Genomic DNA, 17,713 nt, shown 5'->3' with positions numbered 1-17,713 from the left:
TTTTCTCTTAAGACGTATTTGTAAGGGGGTTTTGTTATTCTCAAACAGTTTGTTATTGAGTGTTTTCATCTCCAAGTAAGAATAGACTAGATTATGAGTGACTCATTTAAGGATGCCTTATCAAGAGGTATAAATGGTCCCTTGGTACAATACAGTACAAACTCATATTTTCTGAGATATAATAATAACATATTGTTTTCTATATGTGACAAACTCTGGGGTAACTATTTTATGATTTACTATGATTTAATGATCTAGCTCACAGTAGAAGTCCTGATATAAGCCCATCATACCCTGCACAAAGGCTCTATGGACATCTTAAATCAGCAGAGACTTGTGTTTTGTCCTGGTACTGTGGCTTGAACTCAGGTCTTGGACATGTTCCCTGAGCTTTTTCACTCAAGGTTAGCACTCTACCACTTGAGCTGCAGTTTTACTATTGCTTTTTGGTGGTTAATTGCATTTCACAGATTTCCTGACTTGGCTTGTTTTGAACTGCCCTTCTTAGCTCTCAGCCTCCTGAGAAGGTATGAGGCAGTAGTGCCCAGGTAAACTTAATTTTTTTAAAAATATAGATTTTTATTAGCATACATTAGCTCTTCAAGGGGGGGTTCATGGTAGCATCTTCATTGAATGCAATGTACCTTCTCAATCTTTGTATTACTCTAAGGAGATTGTATATTTGGCTGAGAATAGAAGTGGGAGATAGATTAACAAACTGACATCTCCATTATTGATATCTTGATCTGACAATTTAAATGAGTGAAGTTTGTCAAGGCTAACTAACTTACCCAAGGACATAGCTAGTTAAGTCTACAGCTGTTCCTCGAGCACCAGAATAAGCTTCTCTGGCTAAGCTGGAACATTCTTAGTATTTTTTAATCACCTGGAAAGCTCTTATTATGCTTGAGCATTGTGCTCATTGGCTGGAGACAGAAAGCAAATGCCTTTATAATGCACTCATCCTCAGTAGGGTGAGCTTGGACTTAAGCTCGGCCTTGTAGTGGAAATAAGATTTGACATGATAGATATGGAGCAAAAAATATCAGTCCTCCATCTGTCCTAGGATTCCACAGTGTATAAGAGAAAGAGTCCTGGGAAAGGAGTGGCCTAGGCACATTGCTAGGAAATAAATCTTCAAGTCAGAGAAGTGCTATTTGGCAAATAGACTTGGCAGAGTTGGTATTTTCAGACTTTCTAACTGAAAGGTCAGAAGATCTTCCACAGCCACTAAATAACTAGCTGTATAACTCTGGTTACTTTTTCTGGACTGCCCATCTGTAAAATGGCGTCCTATATACTTTCCCTAGAGCCAGCACTCAATAGATGCTTGATAAATGATGGTTATACCTAGCAGATGAATGAAGAAGAAAGAAAGAAGCCCAAAGAACAGGGCAGCGTTAACAGTAGACACTTGAGAAGAAGAAGGGTGAGAGCAGCAGTGCTAATGTAGTGTGTAATGATTTTCCGTGATTATTTCTAAATTCTGCTCAGCAGCTCTCTTCCTCACATATAGGACATTTTTCTAGGACACGCATCATCTCATTGAGTCTTCCTAGCCACTTTGCTTACCCACTTCCATTCCTGTTTCAAAATAAACTTACTGAAGGTCAGGAGCAAAAGACTGACTCACCACTTCCTGCCAGGGAGGGTCTGTGGCTGTCTCAAAGTCTAGAACTTTCCCCCATCCACTTACTGGTGCCATAGTTCAGCACTTCTTGGACCAGCACAGCTGGACAGGTGCTTCAGAGGGAGTCAAAAGTGAGCACCCAAGGGGAGATTCTACATGGCTGTGGGCTTCTCTGTTCTTCTCTTCTCTCCCTCTATCACTCTTCCCAGAGAAAAACAGAGATTTAGAAATTTTTCCTGGCCATATTCAAAATCACGTGTTTTACTTCAGGACATATGCTGATAAAAAGCAGAGATAGTAGGTTTTATGCTGGGAAATCTGTATTTGAATGAATACAAAGGAAACTAAGCAGAGAGAAAGAAGCAAGTGTAGATTTTGGGAAGTGGTAGTCACTTGTGAGGTTGGTTAGGACAGCCTTTAGCTTGGCTTTTATGCTCAAGTGGAATTATATGTGGCAACTCCAAGAGTGTTCCCAAGTGTTTTCAGGTCATAAGCACTCTTCAAGTTTACTTCATATAAAAGTTTGCTCTGAGGAGAAATAACAGCTTCTCTATTTTATTATTTTATTACCAGCTTCTCTATTTGATTTTATTATTTATTTTTGTGCTGGTACTGGGGCTTGAACTCAGGGTCTCATGTTTTCTTTCCAGTTGTCCCTTTTGCTCAAGGACTGGTGCTCTGTGACTTGAGTATGCCTCCACTTCTGGCTATTTTTCTGGTTTAGTGGAGATAAGAGTCTTTTGGACATTTCTGTGTAGGCTGACTTTAAACAGGGATTCTCAGATCCCAGTCTCCCTTAGGATTGTAGGTGTGAGCCACCAAGGCCTGGCAGGTAGCCTTTTGTGTCTTCTCCCTTCCATTTCCCTAATGTTTATATTATATTACATTTCTCTTGCTAAAGTGATTGGTCATTCCCATGGCATAAATTCTAGCACCAGTTTTGCTCTCTCGTTCCTTCACCTCTCATTAGTATTTGACACTATTGACCATTATGTCTCTCAGTGGCTTCTCTGCTTCTACAAGCATCTAGTTTTCTTCCTATAGTTCTAGTTGCTTCTTCTCTCTCCCTAATGAAATCATCATTGTACACATGTCTATTAAATATACCTAAGTCTTGATCCTGGATCATTTTCTGTTATCACTTCTTAACTCCTATTTCCTTCCCATGTTACCTCATCCTTCTGCATGATTTGATTTCTCCATGTCTGTTCCAGTGTCTCTCCATATTCAATGAGATGGAATGGGTTATGATACAGTACAAATGCAACAATCTAACACGTGAGCCTTTTTGTTCACGTGGACAATATCTATTGTAGGTTTGGTAGCCGGGTGACACAGAGATTTAGGCTGCTTCTATCCTGTGGCTCTGCCATTTCAACATGTAGCCTTCACCATAGCATGTGGTAATGGAAGAGAACATGGAAAACGTCACCTGTTTATCCTGTCCTCCTAGCAACACTCTCGGTGCTATGAGTAATCACATGGCTTCTACGTAGCTGCAAGGGAAGCTGAAAAGGAAACCTTCTGGGCTTCTGGAGAATACACTCCCACCTTAAAAGTCTCTGCAGAACTCCAGCCCTGGCATCTAGTTGTCAAGGTGACATCTTCATTCACATGCAAAGAATTCACACCAAGTCTCCAAATGAGCTCATGACAAGGAAATCTATCCTTTCTTGGAACCTCCTTTCTGAATGATAATGAATGGTCATCCAGTTTTTGAAGCCAAATGGGAAGAATTGTGTTTGATTCCCTTTTCTTTCCACTCATGTTCTATTTTTTTTTTTTTTTTTGCCAGTCGTGGGGCCTGAACTCTGGGCCTGGGCGCTGTCCCTCAGCTCTTCAGCTGTAGGCTAGCACTCTACCACTTGAGCCGCAGCACCACTTCTGGCTTTTTCTGCTTATGTGGTACTGAGGAATCGAACCCAGGGCCTCATGCATGCATGGCAAGCACTCTACCACTGAGCCATCTTCCCAGCCCCTCTACTCATGTTCTATTATCCTGCCTGTCAAGTTTACCTTCTGTCTTCTTCTGTCTGTCCTTAGGGTAAGGTAATCCAAGCTACTGTCCTCTTTTACCTGTCCATTGAAGTTGCCTCCTAACTAGTTCCCTCTCTTCCACTCTTGTTCCTGGCTAGTCTGTTCTCTACACTGAAATTAGAGATGGATCTCAGCAGTATGTAAATATGAACAGTTTCATTTCCAGCCTAGAAGCCATCAGTAACTCTCATTGCTCGTACAATGGGCTAACATCTTCAGCAATGCTTACTAAAAAGCTCCACCAGCACTGACTCTTGCTTGTTTTTTTAGCCTTCCTTCTCACTCCTTCCTAACCAAACCCAGATTCCCAACCACCTAGCTTCTGACTCTTTGTTGTTGTTTCCCCCCCCCCCCCCTTACGTATCCTGCATCTCTCAGCTACTTCCCCAAGGGAGCTTTTCTGGCTCCTTGATTAGGTTCTCCTGTTTTATGTTCTCACATCCTATTGTATATTTCCTTCATAGCCTTTGTCATGGTTAAATTGCATCTTTTATTTGATTACTCAGTCTGTCTATTTTGTTTACTGATCTATTAGCTCTACAAGGGCAGAGACCATTTCTGGTTTATTGGTTTTGTACATCATCTTGTATTGTGCCTTTTTGCATAGTTGATACACAACAAATACTTGTTGGATGAATTTTTTTCTCTATAAATATTCAATGCTTGTTACGTTAGAAGTGAAGGGAACTAATTCTGGGGGGAGCAGGGGAGGAAAGACAACATATAAATACAACGTGTCCCAGTTGAGTTGAATAGTTGTTGAAGGTTTCAGATCAGAACTAGCAAAAGTCTGGTCTGTTCTGTCCTTTAGAACCCATCACTAGGAACTAACCTAGTTCCCTGAGTTTTTCTGTGCTCTATAATTGAAATTTCTTAAGGGAAAAAATCCTCTGTGAAGTACTAGGTACGTTTTACCATCTAGAGATCACTTATTGTCATAGTAGACAAATATATTGAATCTCTGATTAAGATCCTTTCTAAAAAATGAAGATGAGCTACTCGAGGAAGTCAATGTAATGCAGATTCCTCTCATCTCCCAGCAACACGTTGGGAAATACACGTACTATTCCCCTTCTACTTAGTTATCTGATCAGAGTATCAGAGTGAGGTTTGCATTTCTTTTCTCAGGTCTTCCAGAGACGGAACACCGGGCAGCTGGATTTCTTCAAGCGTTGGCGGAGCTATGTGGAAGGCTTTGGGGATCCCATGAAAGAGTTCTGGCTTGGTATGACACCTAAGAATCAGGAGCTGGGTGTGTGGGCTGATAATTGCCCTCTTGACTAGCCGATCCGGCAGCTTGAGGAAGCTTACAACATTCCAAGAGGTGTCCAAGCGACAGTGACACTGTGTAAATGTGGCTATGTTCGTGGGCAGGCCGTATTGCACTCTGGGTCTGTGAAGAAGTAGGATTTTAGTCTGTATTTAGCTCTATTAGGGCTGCCTGGGGCCTAGTTTTTTTTCCTTTAAAAACAACAACAAATCACAGTAATAGAAAGAGTTCATTGATTTGGGATCCTGGCTTCTTCTTGGGATGACTTTCTAGCAGCCCCTGTGATTCTGCTAGTAACGCCAGACCTTGTGGGTATTAGTTTTCCCCTTCTCCCTCTGCTCTCTTCTGGAGCAGATGTTCACAGACAGCGAAATAGCCAAAAAAGCACCAGTTGGGAAATGCGCAATTCAGAACATGAAATCTGCACGGAGTAGATGATATCTACAGTTTGCCTGAGACCAAGATATCTTCACAGGGCTGAGAATGAGTAGCTGATCTGCTCTTTTATTTGTGAGATGTGTGGATGATAAATAGAGTTGCTTCTGTCTCAGAGAGATGGAGCTAGTGGGCAGAGCTATTCTACAGAGCCCTTCCATAGAGGTCATTAGAGTTAACAGTGCCAACAAATAAATGGGCAAGGAAATTAGCAATCCTCACTTATTAGCAGAAAAGACAAAGGCTAAGGTGACTTTTGGCCCTATGAATCTCAGAAGCAAATGGCGAATGCACGCGTGTGTGCACACAGGTGCATGTGCACGTGTGCATGCGCGTGTGCGTGTGTGCGCACACACACGCACACAGAGATTGATAGGCTATTGAAATTCCATTTCTTGCTTTCAGGCCTTGACAAGCTGCACAATCTCACCACTGGCACTCCTACCCGGTATGAGGTGAGGGCGGATTTACAGACTTCCAATGAATCTGCCTACGCGGTGTATGATTTCTTCCAAGTGGCCTCCAGCAAGGAACGATATAAGCTGTCAGTGGGGAAATACAGGGGCACAGCAGGTAAGAGGGCTTCCTCACGCCCACGGTGCGCTTGCTTTTTGTTGTTCGAGGACTGGGTTACCAGGTATCTGGGGATCAAAATATTGTTCTGTGGAAGAGAATTGTTCTATTCGACAAGGGTTGAGGGTAAACCAAGTTGTTACAATTAATGACCATTCCTCAACCACATGCTCCTATTATGCTCTATTGATTCAGGATTGACAAATTAGCTGAGGAAGTGAGTGTGTGTGACACATTCCATGATGTGTTCAAATTTTTGTTAGGCTTCAGCAATACTGTCATCTTTGTCTGTGTAGCAGTGTGTGTGTGTGTGTGTGTGTATGTGCGCGCGTAACTATTTAAAGACAGAAAATGAAAGTGCTGATTCAAATAATAAGAACTATAGGTCTCATTAGCTTAATACAGCCGCGACCACGGCAATGAACACTTTCGCTGAAAGCAGGGAATCTTTAGCCTCCATTAGCTGCTCATTGGATTTCAGCCAGTTGACACTGTGTTCATTGTGAAGGAAATGAGCAAAATTCAGCATCGTGACTAAAATGCTGGAGTTATACCAGGAAATATTTTATTTAAGAAGAGATGTCATGAGTTTATTGCTTTGATGTTAACATTTTAAAGTCTGTATTTAGACAAAGTAAGACCATTCTGACTTTGGAATAACTGTGGGAACATGCTACCAGCTGACTGGGTAAGATACATTCTCTCTCAGACTCACATGTAAAGAGAGGAATAAAAATACAAGGCAAGCCAGCTGGTGGCTTGCACCTAGAATCCCAGCTACGCAGGAGACTGAGATCTGAGAATTACAGTTCCAATCCAGCCCAGGCAGGAAAATCTATGGGACTCTTCTCTCCAATTAACCAATAGAAACCAAAAGCGGAACTGGGGCTCAAGTGGTAGAGTGTTAACCTTGAGAAAAAACAAACAAACAAAAAAACAAAACTCAGAGTCAGCACCCAGGCCTTTTGTTCAAGCCCCAGGGCTGGCATTAAAACAATGTATGCGGGGTAACTTTTGCAGTCAGGCAAGTGAAGGAAGAGCCAGGGAGTGGAGAAGGGTAAACTGAGGAGTCGGTGGCAGGAGGAAGCTCCCTACAGGACATAGGCTGGAGCTGGCTCAGAAGGAAGAGCTCACCCCGGTGGGAAGCAGAAAAGCAAGAGCTCCCTGGGTCTGCAGGAGCCTATGGGAGAGCAAGGGCTGCGTGCAAGCAAGGGATCGGGATGTACTTTTGACGGCTTCTCAAAACTGACCACTCAAAGACCTCTGACGGCAGATGACTACGAACAGAACCTGAGTGCGGGGACTTGATCTGGACTTGCCAATGACTAATACAAAATTTCTCAGAGATGTGTAATTGTGTGTGTGTGTGTCCATCAGTAGAGCTCTTCTCTATTCTTAACTAGGTAGCCTCAGCCTTTCTCAGGCTTGAGAAACACTCAGTCTCCATTTATAGTCCCTTTTTCTGGACAGTTGATGGAGCTAGTATGTCCTTTTGGCCCCTGTGTCTCCCCAAGAATACATCTCCCTTCTTGGTCTCCTCTCTGGGACTTCCCAAGGGCAGTCTTGCGGGCTGTGGGCTGTTCGTTCCCCTTTCCTTTCATCACTGTTAAATTTTTCTTTTTCTGGGTCTATTTCACACAATCCAACAAATGAGCTGATGCTAATAGGAAAGTGAATGAAAAGGAGTCAACATATTTATGAATTAATATGATCCTCCTCCCAGGTACTTAATTTACATTTTAACTGTGGTTAGGGAATAATTCCCATTTGAAAGTTGTTCAGGCCAACAGGGCCAATCAGTGGAGGATGGCTTCTTCTTCTTCTTTTTTTTAATAGGAAGCCTTGGGAGACTGAAATCACACCGCATTTAGGCAGCCATCTAGTCTTCCCATGTGTACTGTCATTCCTACTTTAAATCCTGAATTCCAGTGGTAGAATCAGGAATTTTAGCTTTTCTTCTGTATGCGGAAAGGCTCATGTGGGGGGGGGCAGGGGGAGAGGGGTGGGGGTGGAGCAGATAGGCCTTCAAATAGAAGGTGAACAGTTAAAAGTCACTAGGCACGTGTAGCTCTGCAAGTTTTTAAAACTTTGATTAGAACCAGGACATGGGCAGCCCCAGAGCAAATTTATAGGTATGCACTACCACACCTGGCTTAACTTTGTCTTACTTAGAAAGATAAGCTTGAAAATAAATCAGAATACTGTCTTAGCTGGGGCCTGATGACCCAAGTAAAGTTATTTCCTGCTTTATGCATATAGTCATCATCTGTACTCTGAACATTAAAAAGACTTCAGTTCTTACTAGGTAGGAAATCTATCTGCAAAAAAAAAATAAACAAAGTGTCCCACATAGGCTGGGCTCTGCTTTATTTTTCTTTTTAACCAGTATTCAAGGTTAGATAACCCCAAAAGTCTCTGCCTAGATCTTAGAAATCATCTCTGGGAACTTGGAGTGCTAGTTAGAGAAGCTGTGTTCATTAAGAAGATGTTACGAGGGGAGAGTCATTATGTGTTATTTCAAGCTGTAGTTAACTATCCGCAAGCAGTCTGGAGGGAGGGGGAAATATATGTGGAAGAGTGACTATGCTTTTTTTGATTGGGAAAAACTAATGAGGACAGGCTGTTTTGGTGTGTCAGAGTGGAGGACTCTCTGACCCTGTGCTCACATCTCTTGCCTTTGTTGCGTGAGACATAAATCAGCTGCTGTTGGAATGACGGAATTGGAGGGGGAAATTGAGACCTTCCCTAAGCACGAAGTGCTACGGGGTGTGTGTGTGTGTGTGTGTGTGTGTGTGTGTGTGTGTGTGTGTGTGTGTGTACATGCACATGCATGGGAGCATGCACAGGAATTGAATCTAGGGCCTCACATTTGCAAAGTACACATTCTACCACTGAGCTATACCTCCAGACCCTACCAGCACTTCATGTGCCCTCTCCATTCATCCCAACTAAATTTTGAGAACAAAGACTTCTGCTTCTTTCTTTTTTTCTTTCTTTCTTTCTTTTTTCTTTCTTTCTTTCTTTCTCTTTCTTTCTTTCTTTTTTCTCCTCCCTCCTTTTTCTCCCTCCCTCCCTTCCCCTCCCTCCCTCCCTTCTCTCCCTCCCTTCTCTCCCTTCCTCCCTCCTTCCTCTCTCTTCCTTTCTTGTGCTGGTATTGGGGCTTGAACTCAGGGCCTGGGCACTGTTTCTTAATTTTTTTCTGCTCAAGGCTAGTGCTCTACCACTTGGTCCACAGCTTCTGCTGCTTCCTGATTTTTATATGTTCGGAGGCTAGCAAGGTGCTAGCGCATAGCAGGTGTCCAGGATATATTTCTCTGAATGAGTGAATAAAGTTGCAGCATGTATAAGAATCATTTGGAGGGCTCCCCCCCACCCCCTGACCATGTATGTACTTTCTGGTTCTGTAGACCAGAGGTGAGCTTGAGAATTCCCATTCTAACAAGTTCTTTGGTGTTATAATGCTGCTGGTCCCAAGACCACAATGAGGGAACTACTGGTGTAGGCTATTAGAGATGACCTGCTTTTGCTAGTGTAATTGAAGTCTCCTGTTGGATTAAAGCAGCTACAGGTGAATCAGTTTCTCAGGATCAGTTGAGTTCTGGCTCTGCCATTTGTGGACCGTGGAACCTGTTTTAACAAGTACCCAGTCAGTGTCTAACCCCTATGAGTTCATTTTCTCATGGATCCGGGGGCTGCCTGCCTTCCTCATGGGCCTGGGAGAGTCAAGTGAGAGCACACGTGTGAAGATGAGCCATGAACTCAGAGATTAGATACAAATGTAAGCGCCATTATTGCAGGGACTGAACTTGATTAAGCTTATGATTGATAGGGGCCCTTATTGCCTTTGATGAGCTGAAAGAGAAAGTAAACTTATAAAGGGATGACAAATGGGAGAGGGAAATAGGTGCAGTGCAAGTAAAATAATTAAAGCAGATTCCAGACAGGATGTAATGAAGCACTAAATTGTACACATGTCCCTGAAGGGCTCTAGAAGCTCAGTATGTATGTGTGTGTGTGTGTGTGTGTGTGTGTGTGTGTGTGTGAAAGAGAGAGACAGAGACAGAAAAGGAGGAAGGTGTGTGTGTGTGTGTGTGTGTGTGTGTGTGTGTGTGTGTGTGTGAAACACAGAGAGACAAAGTGTTAGGAGGCTCAGTGAGGAGAATCCTCATCCTTAGGAGTAGAGGGTTTGACTGTAGAAGGAGGAGTTGTTCACTCCAGACCTGGAAGGTTCCTGGTGGGTCTGGTCTGTGGGATCAGAGATTGTTCCTTGGAGTAACAAGCCTGTAAAATCAGCAGGTGCAAGTCCCCTCCCCGTGTCAGAAGTAGGATTTGGGATGGAGAGGATGGGATGCAGGCCTTTGATCTCCAGAGGGCTGGAAGAAGAGAAGCCAGAGAGAAAGAAGGCTGTTGGGTTAACACAGCCCCACAGAGAGGAGAAGAGGTTAGGAGGGGCGGCCGCAGGCAGAGAGGCCGGATGTGTGAGCGATTCGGGAAGGAAAGATGGAAGCAAGGATACGAAGCGGGGTGTTTCGGTTTGGTTGGTTGGGAGGAGAGGGATTGCCATGCAGAGGGAGGAAGACAGAGGAAATGCTTCTGAGGGGTGGTCAGACATTTGATGTGGATTAGAAACTTCCAAGTGACAATGTTGCTGAGGCTGCTGGAGAAATCAGCAAGAGAACGTGTGCCATACTCTCATTTTGGCCATTTTGAGACAGCAGTGAGTGCCTGAGCCATAGCTGAGTGGATCCTTGGCACTTCCCTACAGGTCCTCTTCTGGGAAGACTTTGCTGACCATCTCCCTTTCCTTCTCTCTCACAGGGGATGCTCTCACTTACCACAATGGATGGAAGTTCACAACTTTTGACAGAGACAACGATATTGCCCTCAGCAACTGTGCCCTGACACATCATGGTGGCTGGTGGTATAAGAACTGCCACTTGGCCAACCCCAATGGCAAATACGGGGAGACCAAGCATAGCGAGGTAGGGGACAGGCGAGCATCTTTTCTGTTCCGAGCTCTGGCCACATTCACTCCCCTTAGGGGTTCTCTCCAGGCGAGTCCGGTGGCTCCTCTTTCTGAGGCTTCTAGTGACACCTGGTGATCCAGGCTTTATAGCTTTGAAGTCAACATGGCCCTCCCTGCCCATTTGTTGGTGCTGCGTAGGCTCTGTATTCTAAGACTGGAGATGAATGGAAAGATTGGGTGGACCCTTGCCACAAAGAGACCAGTGCTGTGGGTCACACACATCCATTTGATCAGTTCATACATCGATGATGTTGTAATCCGCTTGGCCTGTTATAACAAAACCCGACAGATCCAGGGATTCGAGCAGCAAATGTGTATTTCTCATAGTTCTAGAGGCTTGACAATCTGTGATGAAAGTGCCAGCAGATTTCAGTCTTGGTAGGACCTTACTTCTTGGCTTACTATCATTTTGCAGCTTGTACATCTAGCTGTATCCTCCATAGCGGTGCAGTGCGGGGAGAAAGTGGGAGAGAGAAGAAAATTCTCTTCCTCTTCTTATGTCTCATGGAGGGGTTCTGTCCTCATGATTTCATCTAAATTTATTATCTACCAAAGACTTTCTTCTTCGGCCTGTCTCATTGTGGGCAAGGGTCTCAAATTATAAATACATTTTTAGTGAAGGACACATTCAGTCCATAGCCAGACATGCTTCTAGCAGTTCTCCTCGTGAAATGACCATCATTTCTCTCTAGTCCCATGTTCACCAGGAAAACAGACACTTCTTCTGCCTTAGGTCAAACACCCATTCTCGGATCCACTTTAGCTGGTGCCACCCCGAGTCTGTGCAGAACTCTGTGCTGGACCTGTCTCTGTATCTGTGTATGCCCCTGGGCTGAGAGACCCGCAGGTTCTTTTCTTCTTCTGTCCTGGCTCTGAAGCTTTCCTATCCATAACTGCTTGAACCTCCACGGTCCTCTATATCATCTTGATGCTGTCAGCCACCAGGCATCCCCTCCCAGCTTCTCAAAATTGCATCCTTGCTCCTCCTTGTCCTTAATCCTCTGCCCCCCACAAATCCACCCTGGGTTTTGATTTTCCCATGGTAGGTCCTGAGCCTGGCCTTCAGGAAGCCTATACCAATACAACTGTAGATATTAGCCCTTTCAATGTCCAGGTACATTTTTGGTTACTCTGGTCTTCACCAGGCTATGAGGACTGCAAATCTGTGTATGTTTTTTCAAAGTGAAGAAGAAATTCACCCCTAGGGACGCCAAGGAGGGTAGCTCATGAATTATGGTGGTAGCGTGAGGAACGGCGCAGAGACGCTGGTGATCAGAGATCAAATATTTGGAATGCGCAGCCAGCAGGCCCTAAACCAGCCCCATATTTGCTAATAAAAGACATTCATCTGGTTAATGAGCTCTTCACAGTCTGCAAGACATTTAGCTTCTTGTTTATTATTTACCTCACAAATTAAAATACATAAAATTGGTCACTTGGGCTGTTTATTGGCCAGGTTGCAAGGTTATTAAGTGAATTAAATATTATTGCGCTCACCAGTCAAAAGACATAAAATGAAATTTAGTTTAGAGCCGCCTATTCGTCACCCCCAGAGCTAATATCTAAACAGTCTAAATTGAAAATGATTTTACACAATTGGCCAATTAATACGTTTATTTTTGCCTTTAATTTTTCGGAAAGGCAAAGAGTGAGAGGAAACTTTTGCCGATTGTTGGCCAGGTTGACCTCTGTGTTGACTTTGTGGCTGCTTTGGCCTCACCACATCCCGGGATCCCTTCATGAGTCCAGCTTCCCATTTGGTCGTCTCAGCATGTATGAACCCAGCTGCCCAGCAGAGGGCGCGTGCTTTCAGATGTGATTCTCAAGCCCCGGATCCTATGGGGGAAGAAGCAGGGAGGCTAAAAAGGAAGGGGGGCATATAGAGAGACACCAATGAAGAGAGATGTTTTACCCTGAGTGACTGGGGGAGGGAGAGAGAGGGAGAGAGAGACGTCTCACTGGCAAATAAGGGTTCTATTATACTCTAACTTGAAGCATTTTCTTTCTCCGAGGGGGTGAACTGGGAGCCGTGGAAAGGACATGAATTCTCCATCCCTTATGTGGAACTGAAAATCCGCCCTCATGGCTACAGCCGAGATCGTTTCTCCGGCAGAAAGAAGAGGTCACTGGCAGGAAAGATGAGAATGTTCTGAAGATACCGATGAGCAATCTTGGCAGGAGACTAGCAGCTGGGGTTGGGGCTGGGCGGTGTGAGCTTGGGGCGGGCGGGTGGTGGCGCCTGGGGACTGAGGTGGCTCATAGCTTCTGGATTCTGTGATAGCGGGATTGTCCACAGAACACACTGTCGCCATGCGTTGAAGCTTAAGGTCTCCCATGTTGCATTTCACCCATCTCTTCTGGGGGAGGGGGACGCTGCAAATCAGTAACATCATGGTTTCACCGCATGGGCGGATGAAGGGACGATACTGGACCTGCAAGGTCTCCCAGCCATAGACAGATTAGATTAGGGAAAAATACCAATCACTCAGCACCTCATCAATTAGAAAGCTCTAGAAATTGCTGTTTAGAGATAAAGCTTGCGTAATCCAGATCCTTCTAGAAAGAAGAACCAGATATTCAGGAGCCAGGGCTAAGGCAACCTGATGCATATTGCTCCAGTTCCAACCCCGTAGGGTTTGAGGGGAAATGTGTAAATCCTGTCCCCTTGTAATCGCTGGCATTATGGGAGGAATGGAGGGGCTGAGACGCCCATTTAGGCTCAGTTCCCGCTCCTCTTCAGCGTGCTGGAGACCGGGGCTTGCTTATGATGGCCACTGCTCCACTCCATCTTCATGTATTGCAAATAAATCACTATGCATATTGACTTTAAATAATTTGGCTCTGCTACTCAACCTCTTCCCCGACTCCCCTTCACGTGCCTTTCCTTGGGTTCTACACTGCTGAACCCCCTAGGTTTTCTAAGCTACGCACCATGTGGCCCTTAGACCGGACTCTTGGTGTAGCAGATTGTTTGCTATCATTTTGGAAGGTTTCTACAGTCAAGTCAGTGACCATTGAAGTAACTTAAAATTCCTATTCAAGAAAACAAACAAACCAATAAACCACTTGATTTAAAAACGTTCCCTTGTGTTCTGTTGCATGGTAAGTGCGCTTGAACTCTGCATTGACCCTGAGCGCAGGTGAAGCTGCCGTTGCTTCACTGCGGCGGCCGCTGGCTGTCTGTGCTGGCTCACCTGGGTGATGGAAAATTACGGTATTTGGGACGCAGCAGGGGTGCAGGGGTAGGACGGAAGATGAATGTCTCCCCCTCAGACTGGGGGTGTAGGTTATTGTTTAGCTTTCTCCAGGTTGGATTTCCAGGTGAATGCCAACCCACACTCTATTTTTCTTTTTAATTTTTGTCAGTTGTGGGGCTTGAACTCTGGGCCTGGGCGCTGTCCCTCAGCTCTTCAGCTCAAGGTGAGCCACAGCACCACTTCTGGTTTTCTGGTCGTTCATGGGAGAGAAGAGTCTCATGGACTTCCCTGCCCAGGCTGGCTTTGAACAGAGATCCTCAGGTCTCACCTTCCTGAGACCAATTACAGGCGTGAGCCGCTGGCTCCAGGCACGTTTTGTCGTTTTGTTCAGCATTAGGGCCGGAACCTGAGTGGATTCGCTCATGTGTCTTCAAGGCTCCTCAGTGTGGCTTGTCAGCACTCAGTCATCTCCTCCAGCTGATGAGAGGTCTTCCCTCTGCAGTTTAAAGTTCTTGAGCTAGTCCTAGGAAGGGGTGGTGCCGGGTGTTTTAGATGGGATCTGCCGCCTTGGCAAAGTGGCTCAGATCCAGGGCTGGGGAAGCAGCATGGCGGCTGTGGCCTTGGTTTGTAACAAAGCTTCTTGCCATGACTGTTTTTTTTGCCTCAAGCTCTTGCTTAGTTGTTTGTTTGCTTTCACTCCAGGCTGGCTATACTACTTGAGCCACACCCTCACTTTTGACTTTTTGCTGGTTAATTGGACTTGAGAGCCTCTTGGATCTGCATGCCTGGACTGGCTTTGAGCTGCAATCCTCAGCCTTCTGAGTAGGATTACAGATTGTGAGCCAGATGTGCCCTTTAAAAGTTGTATTGGTAAACTGGGCACCAGTGGCTCACACCTGTAATCCTAACTACTCAGGATGCTGAGATCTGAGGATTGAGGTTCAAAGCCAGCCTGGGCAGGAAAGCCTGTGAGACTCTTATCCAATGAGCCACCAGAAAACCAGAAGTGGCGCTGTGGCTCAAGGGGTAGAGCGCTCGCCTTGAGCTGAAGAGCTGAGGGACAGTGTCTAGGACCATGACCGACAAAAGAAAAAAAAGTTGGATTGCTGGGCTCTCTTTCATGGCTGGGGCCTCCTGCTGGCGGGGTGCCCTTGCCTAGAGCAGCTCTAATAGAGGGGTGATGCTGTCTGTGCTCTGAAGGACTCTGGTGACCGCAGATTGCAGAGTGCACACCCCACATCCGTTGACCCCAGCGTTTCTCCAGTGCTCCCCTGAAGGAGACTTGTGGGCAAATCTGTGTTGCCTCTTGCGTTTTCTTGCTTGCTGGATGGATGCTGCCACAGAGCGAGAAGATGGCGTGGGAGACTCCGCCGGCCTTTGAAGGTCCTCCTGTGCAGGTGAGAAAGTCTGGACAACTCATTTTCCAAGCTTGTTTAATTTGCTTGCAAACAAACCTTTCCAAGCCCGAACCTCTGTGCCTAACGACATTTCCACGTGACAGCCCTGCCGCTCTCATTGGGTGGCTGAGCACGGCCCCTGGAATGTGTTTTGGGGTGCATCTGCTTTTCAGAGAAGGCCAAATGCTTTTCTTCGAGCCAGGTTACAAACTTACAGAAAGAAAGCCTTCCCATTTAGGAAAACACAAAGCAAACAAGAGCTCAGTGAGGAGGGATAACCAGTAAGCCAGGCCCCAGAGGAGCCGGGACAGAAGTCAGACCAACGTTTTGGGTAAAAATTGGTAGAGCACTGTGTACTCTTGTGTATGACACGTGTATACGCCGCACCATGCCAGACACGAGCAAGGGAGTGGTGAGCAAAACCAGCCCCTCTGTCTCACGGGACTGTGGGGAGACAGCATGGAATCAGCAGGGCTGTGGGAGCGTTTGGGGAGGTGACTAGTCAGGATTAGGTATGGAAGAAGGGTCACCAGACCTACCTGGGAGCCAATGCTTTTAGGAGTAAAGACAGGGGACGGTGGGCGGGAGAGCCTGGGGGAGAGTCTCAGGCCGCAGGTCTTGCTTTTGTCAGACCAGTTGAGTGGCTCTGAGTTGTGTGAGCTCTGATGTGTCCTCTTGCTTGATACTGCTTCCGTGGGTCATGGGTGAGAGCTGAGCATCTAAGCTTTTCAAAGTGACTCGGGAGACGATAACACACAGCCGGGGGTAAAAGCCACAGCCCACATGAACGCATTTGAACAGTGCAGGAGTGTCAGAGGTGCCCATCCTGGGGTTTGAACTCAGGGCCTGAACATTGTCACTGAGCTGTTGTGTCAAGGCTAGTGCTCTCCTGCTTGAGCCATAGCTCCACTTCTGCCTTTTTTGGCAGTTAGTCAGAGATAAGAGTCTCATGGACTTTCCTTCCACAGCTAGCTTTGAGCCACAATTCTCAGAGCTCAGCCTCCTCAGTAGCTAGGATTAAAGGCGTGAGCCACCCGCTCAAGGTTTTAAAACCTTGGCATAGTATGGATCTTGGAAGCAGTCTAGTGGCAATATTGTGAATACATTCTATCAATATTAGAATACATTCTAAAGGAAGTATTTTTATTTTTAATTACCATATTATAATTGCATATATTTATGGGGTACAGCGTGCCATTTGATGGTGGGTATGTGGTGTGTCATGATCAGATCAGGGTAATTGGCATATCTATCACCTCAGACATTTATCACATCTTTGTGTTGGGAACATTCAAAATCCTCTCTCCTAACTACTTTGAAATGCACAATTAATCACTGTCAACCATGGTTGCGCTACTGAGCTACAGCACATTAGAAATGATGACTTCTATTCAGCTGTGCCCTGCACCCATTAAACTATATCATCTCTGGGCAGATTGGAGTGGGGTTAGGGGAAGAATGGAAGTTCACACATCAGCTTAGGGGCATTTTAATAGCTTAGGAAAGATGTAATGAGTTTCTTGGCCAGTGGCAGAGATGGGGGTTCAGGGGAGGAGGACAAGATAAGAAATCTTAAGGAGGAGTCACCAGGAGCTGAGGGTGATGAGCCTTGAAGGCGGGAGTTCCTATCAGTCATTGCAGAGTAGAGTTTGGAACGGGGTGGCTTTGGCAGCAGTTCTGCGGGGCCTGGCCACAGTTTGTCTATCAAATGAGGTTCAGGGCTCTGTTTTATAGTCTAGAATTCTCAGGAATCCAAGGGTTATTACAGCTAGAAAGTACTTATGGAGGCTGGGAGAAAGACAGTCAAACAAATGTGATTCAAAGAGGAAAAGGGACCAGGTGTGGGTTGTGGAAGAAGAAGCAAATGAAGGAACAGAACGGCCAAAGCAAAGTAACAAGTAAATGGTGAAAAGCTCCCGGCAAAATTTATTCAGTCACAAGAAAGGGTCTTCCACTAGGAAAAAAAAAGTTCAGTTCATTACCTTAAGCCCTCCACCAGGGCAGCAAAGAGAATCAGGAGAGAGTTTGTGTCAATAGCTGATGATCAGTAACCACTGGGGCCTGCCAGCCAGGTCCAAGAGGCTTGCTATCCTAGGCATGGCCAGCAGGTGGCAGCATGGTCTCACCAGGAGCCTCTCAACTTCAGCA

The 17,713-nt window shown here is 45.5% G+C and overlaps 1 protein-coding gene across 1 annotated transcript in view; it reads left to right on the top strand.

The window, feature by feature from the left end:
- Tnn (tenascin N) overlaps positions 1 to 13,751 on the top strand; it is a 60,821-nt gene extending 47,070 nt beyond the window's left edge. The window contains exons 16-19 of the mRNA XM_013015522.1: positions 4,796 to 4,892; positions 5,778 to 5,945; positions 10,764 to 10,927; positions 12,984 to 13,751. Of these exons, the coding sequence (XP_012870976.1) occupies positions 4,796 to 4,892; positions 5,778 to 5,945; positions 10,764 to 10,927; positions 12,984 to 13,124 (570 nt within the window). The 3' untranslated portion in view covers positions 13,125 to 13,751. The remainder of the gene's footprint in view (positions 1 to 4,795; positions 4,893 to 5,777; positions 5,946 to 10,763; positions 10,928 to 12,983) is intronic.
- Positions 13,752 to 17,713: the final 3,962 nt, after the last annotated feature.

The sequence above is a fragment of the Dipodomys ordii genome, unplaced genomic scaffold (assembly GCF_000151885.1).
Source record: "Dipodomys ordii isolate 6190 unplaced genomic scaffold, Dord_2.0 Scaffold27, whole genome shotgun sequence".
Taxonomy (NCBI): domain Eukaryota; kingdom Metazoa; phylum Chordata; class Mammalia; order Rodentia; family Heteromyidae; genus Dipodomys; species Dipodomys ordii.
Note: the sequence above shows the minus strand (reverse complement) of the source record. Positions and strands in the feature narration are given on the sequence as shown.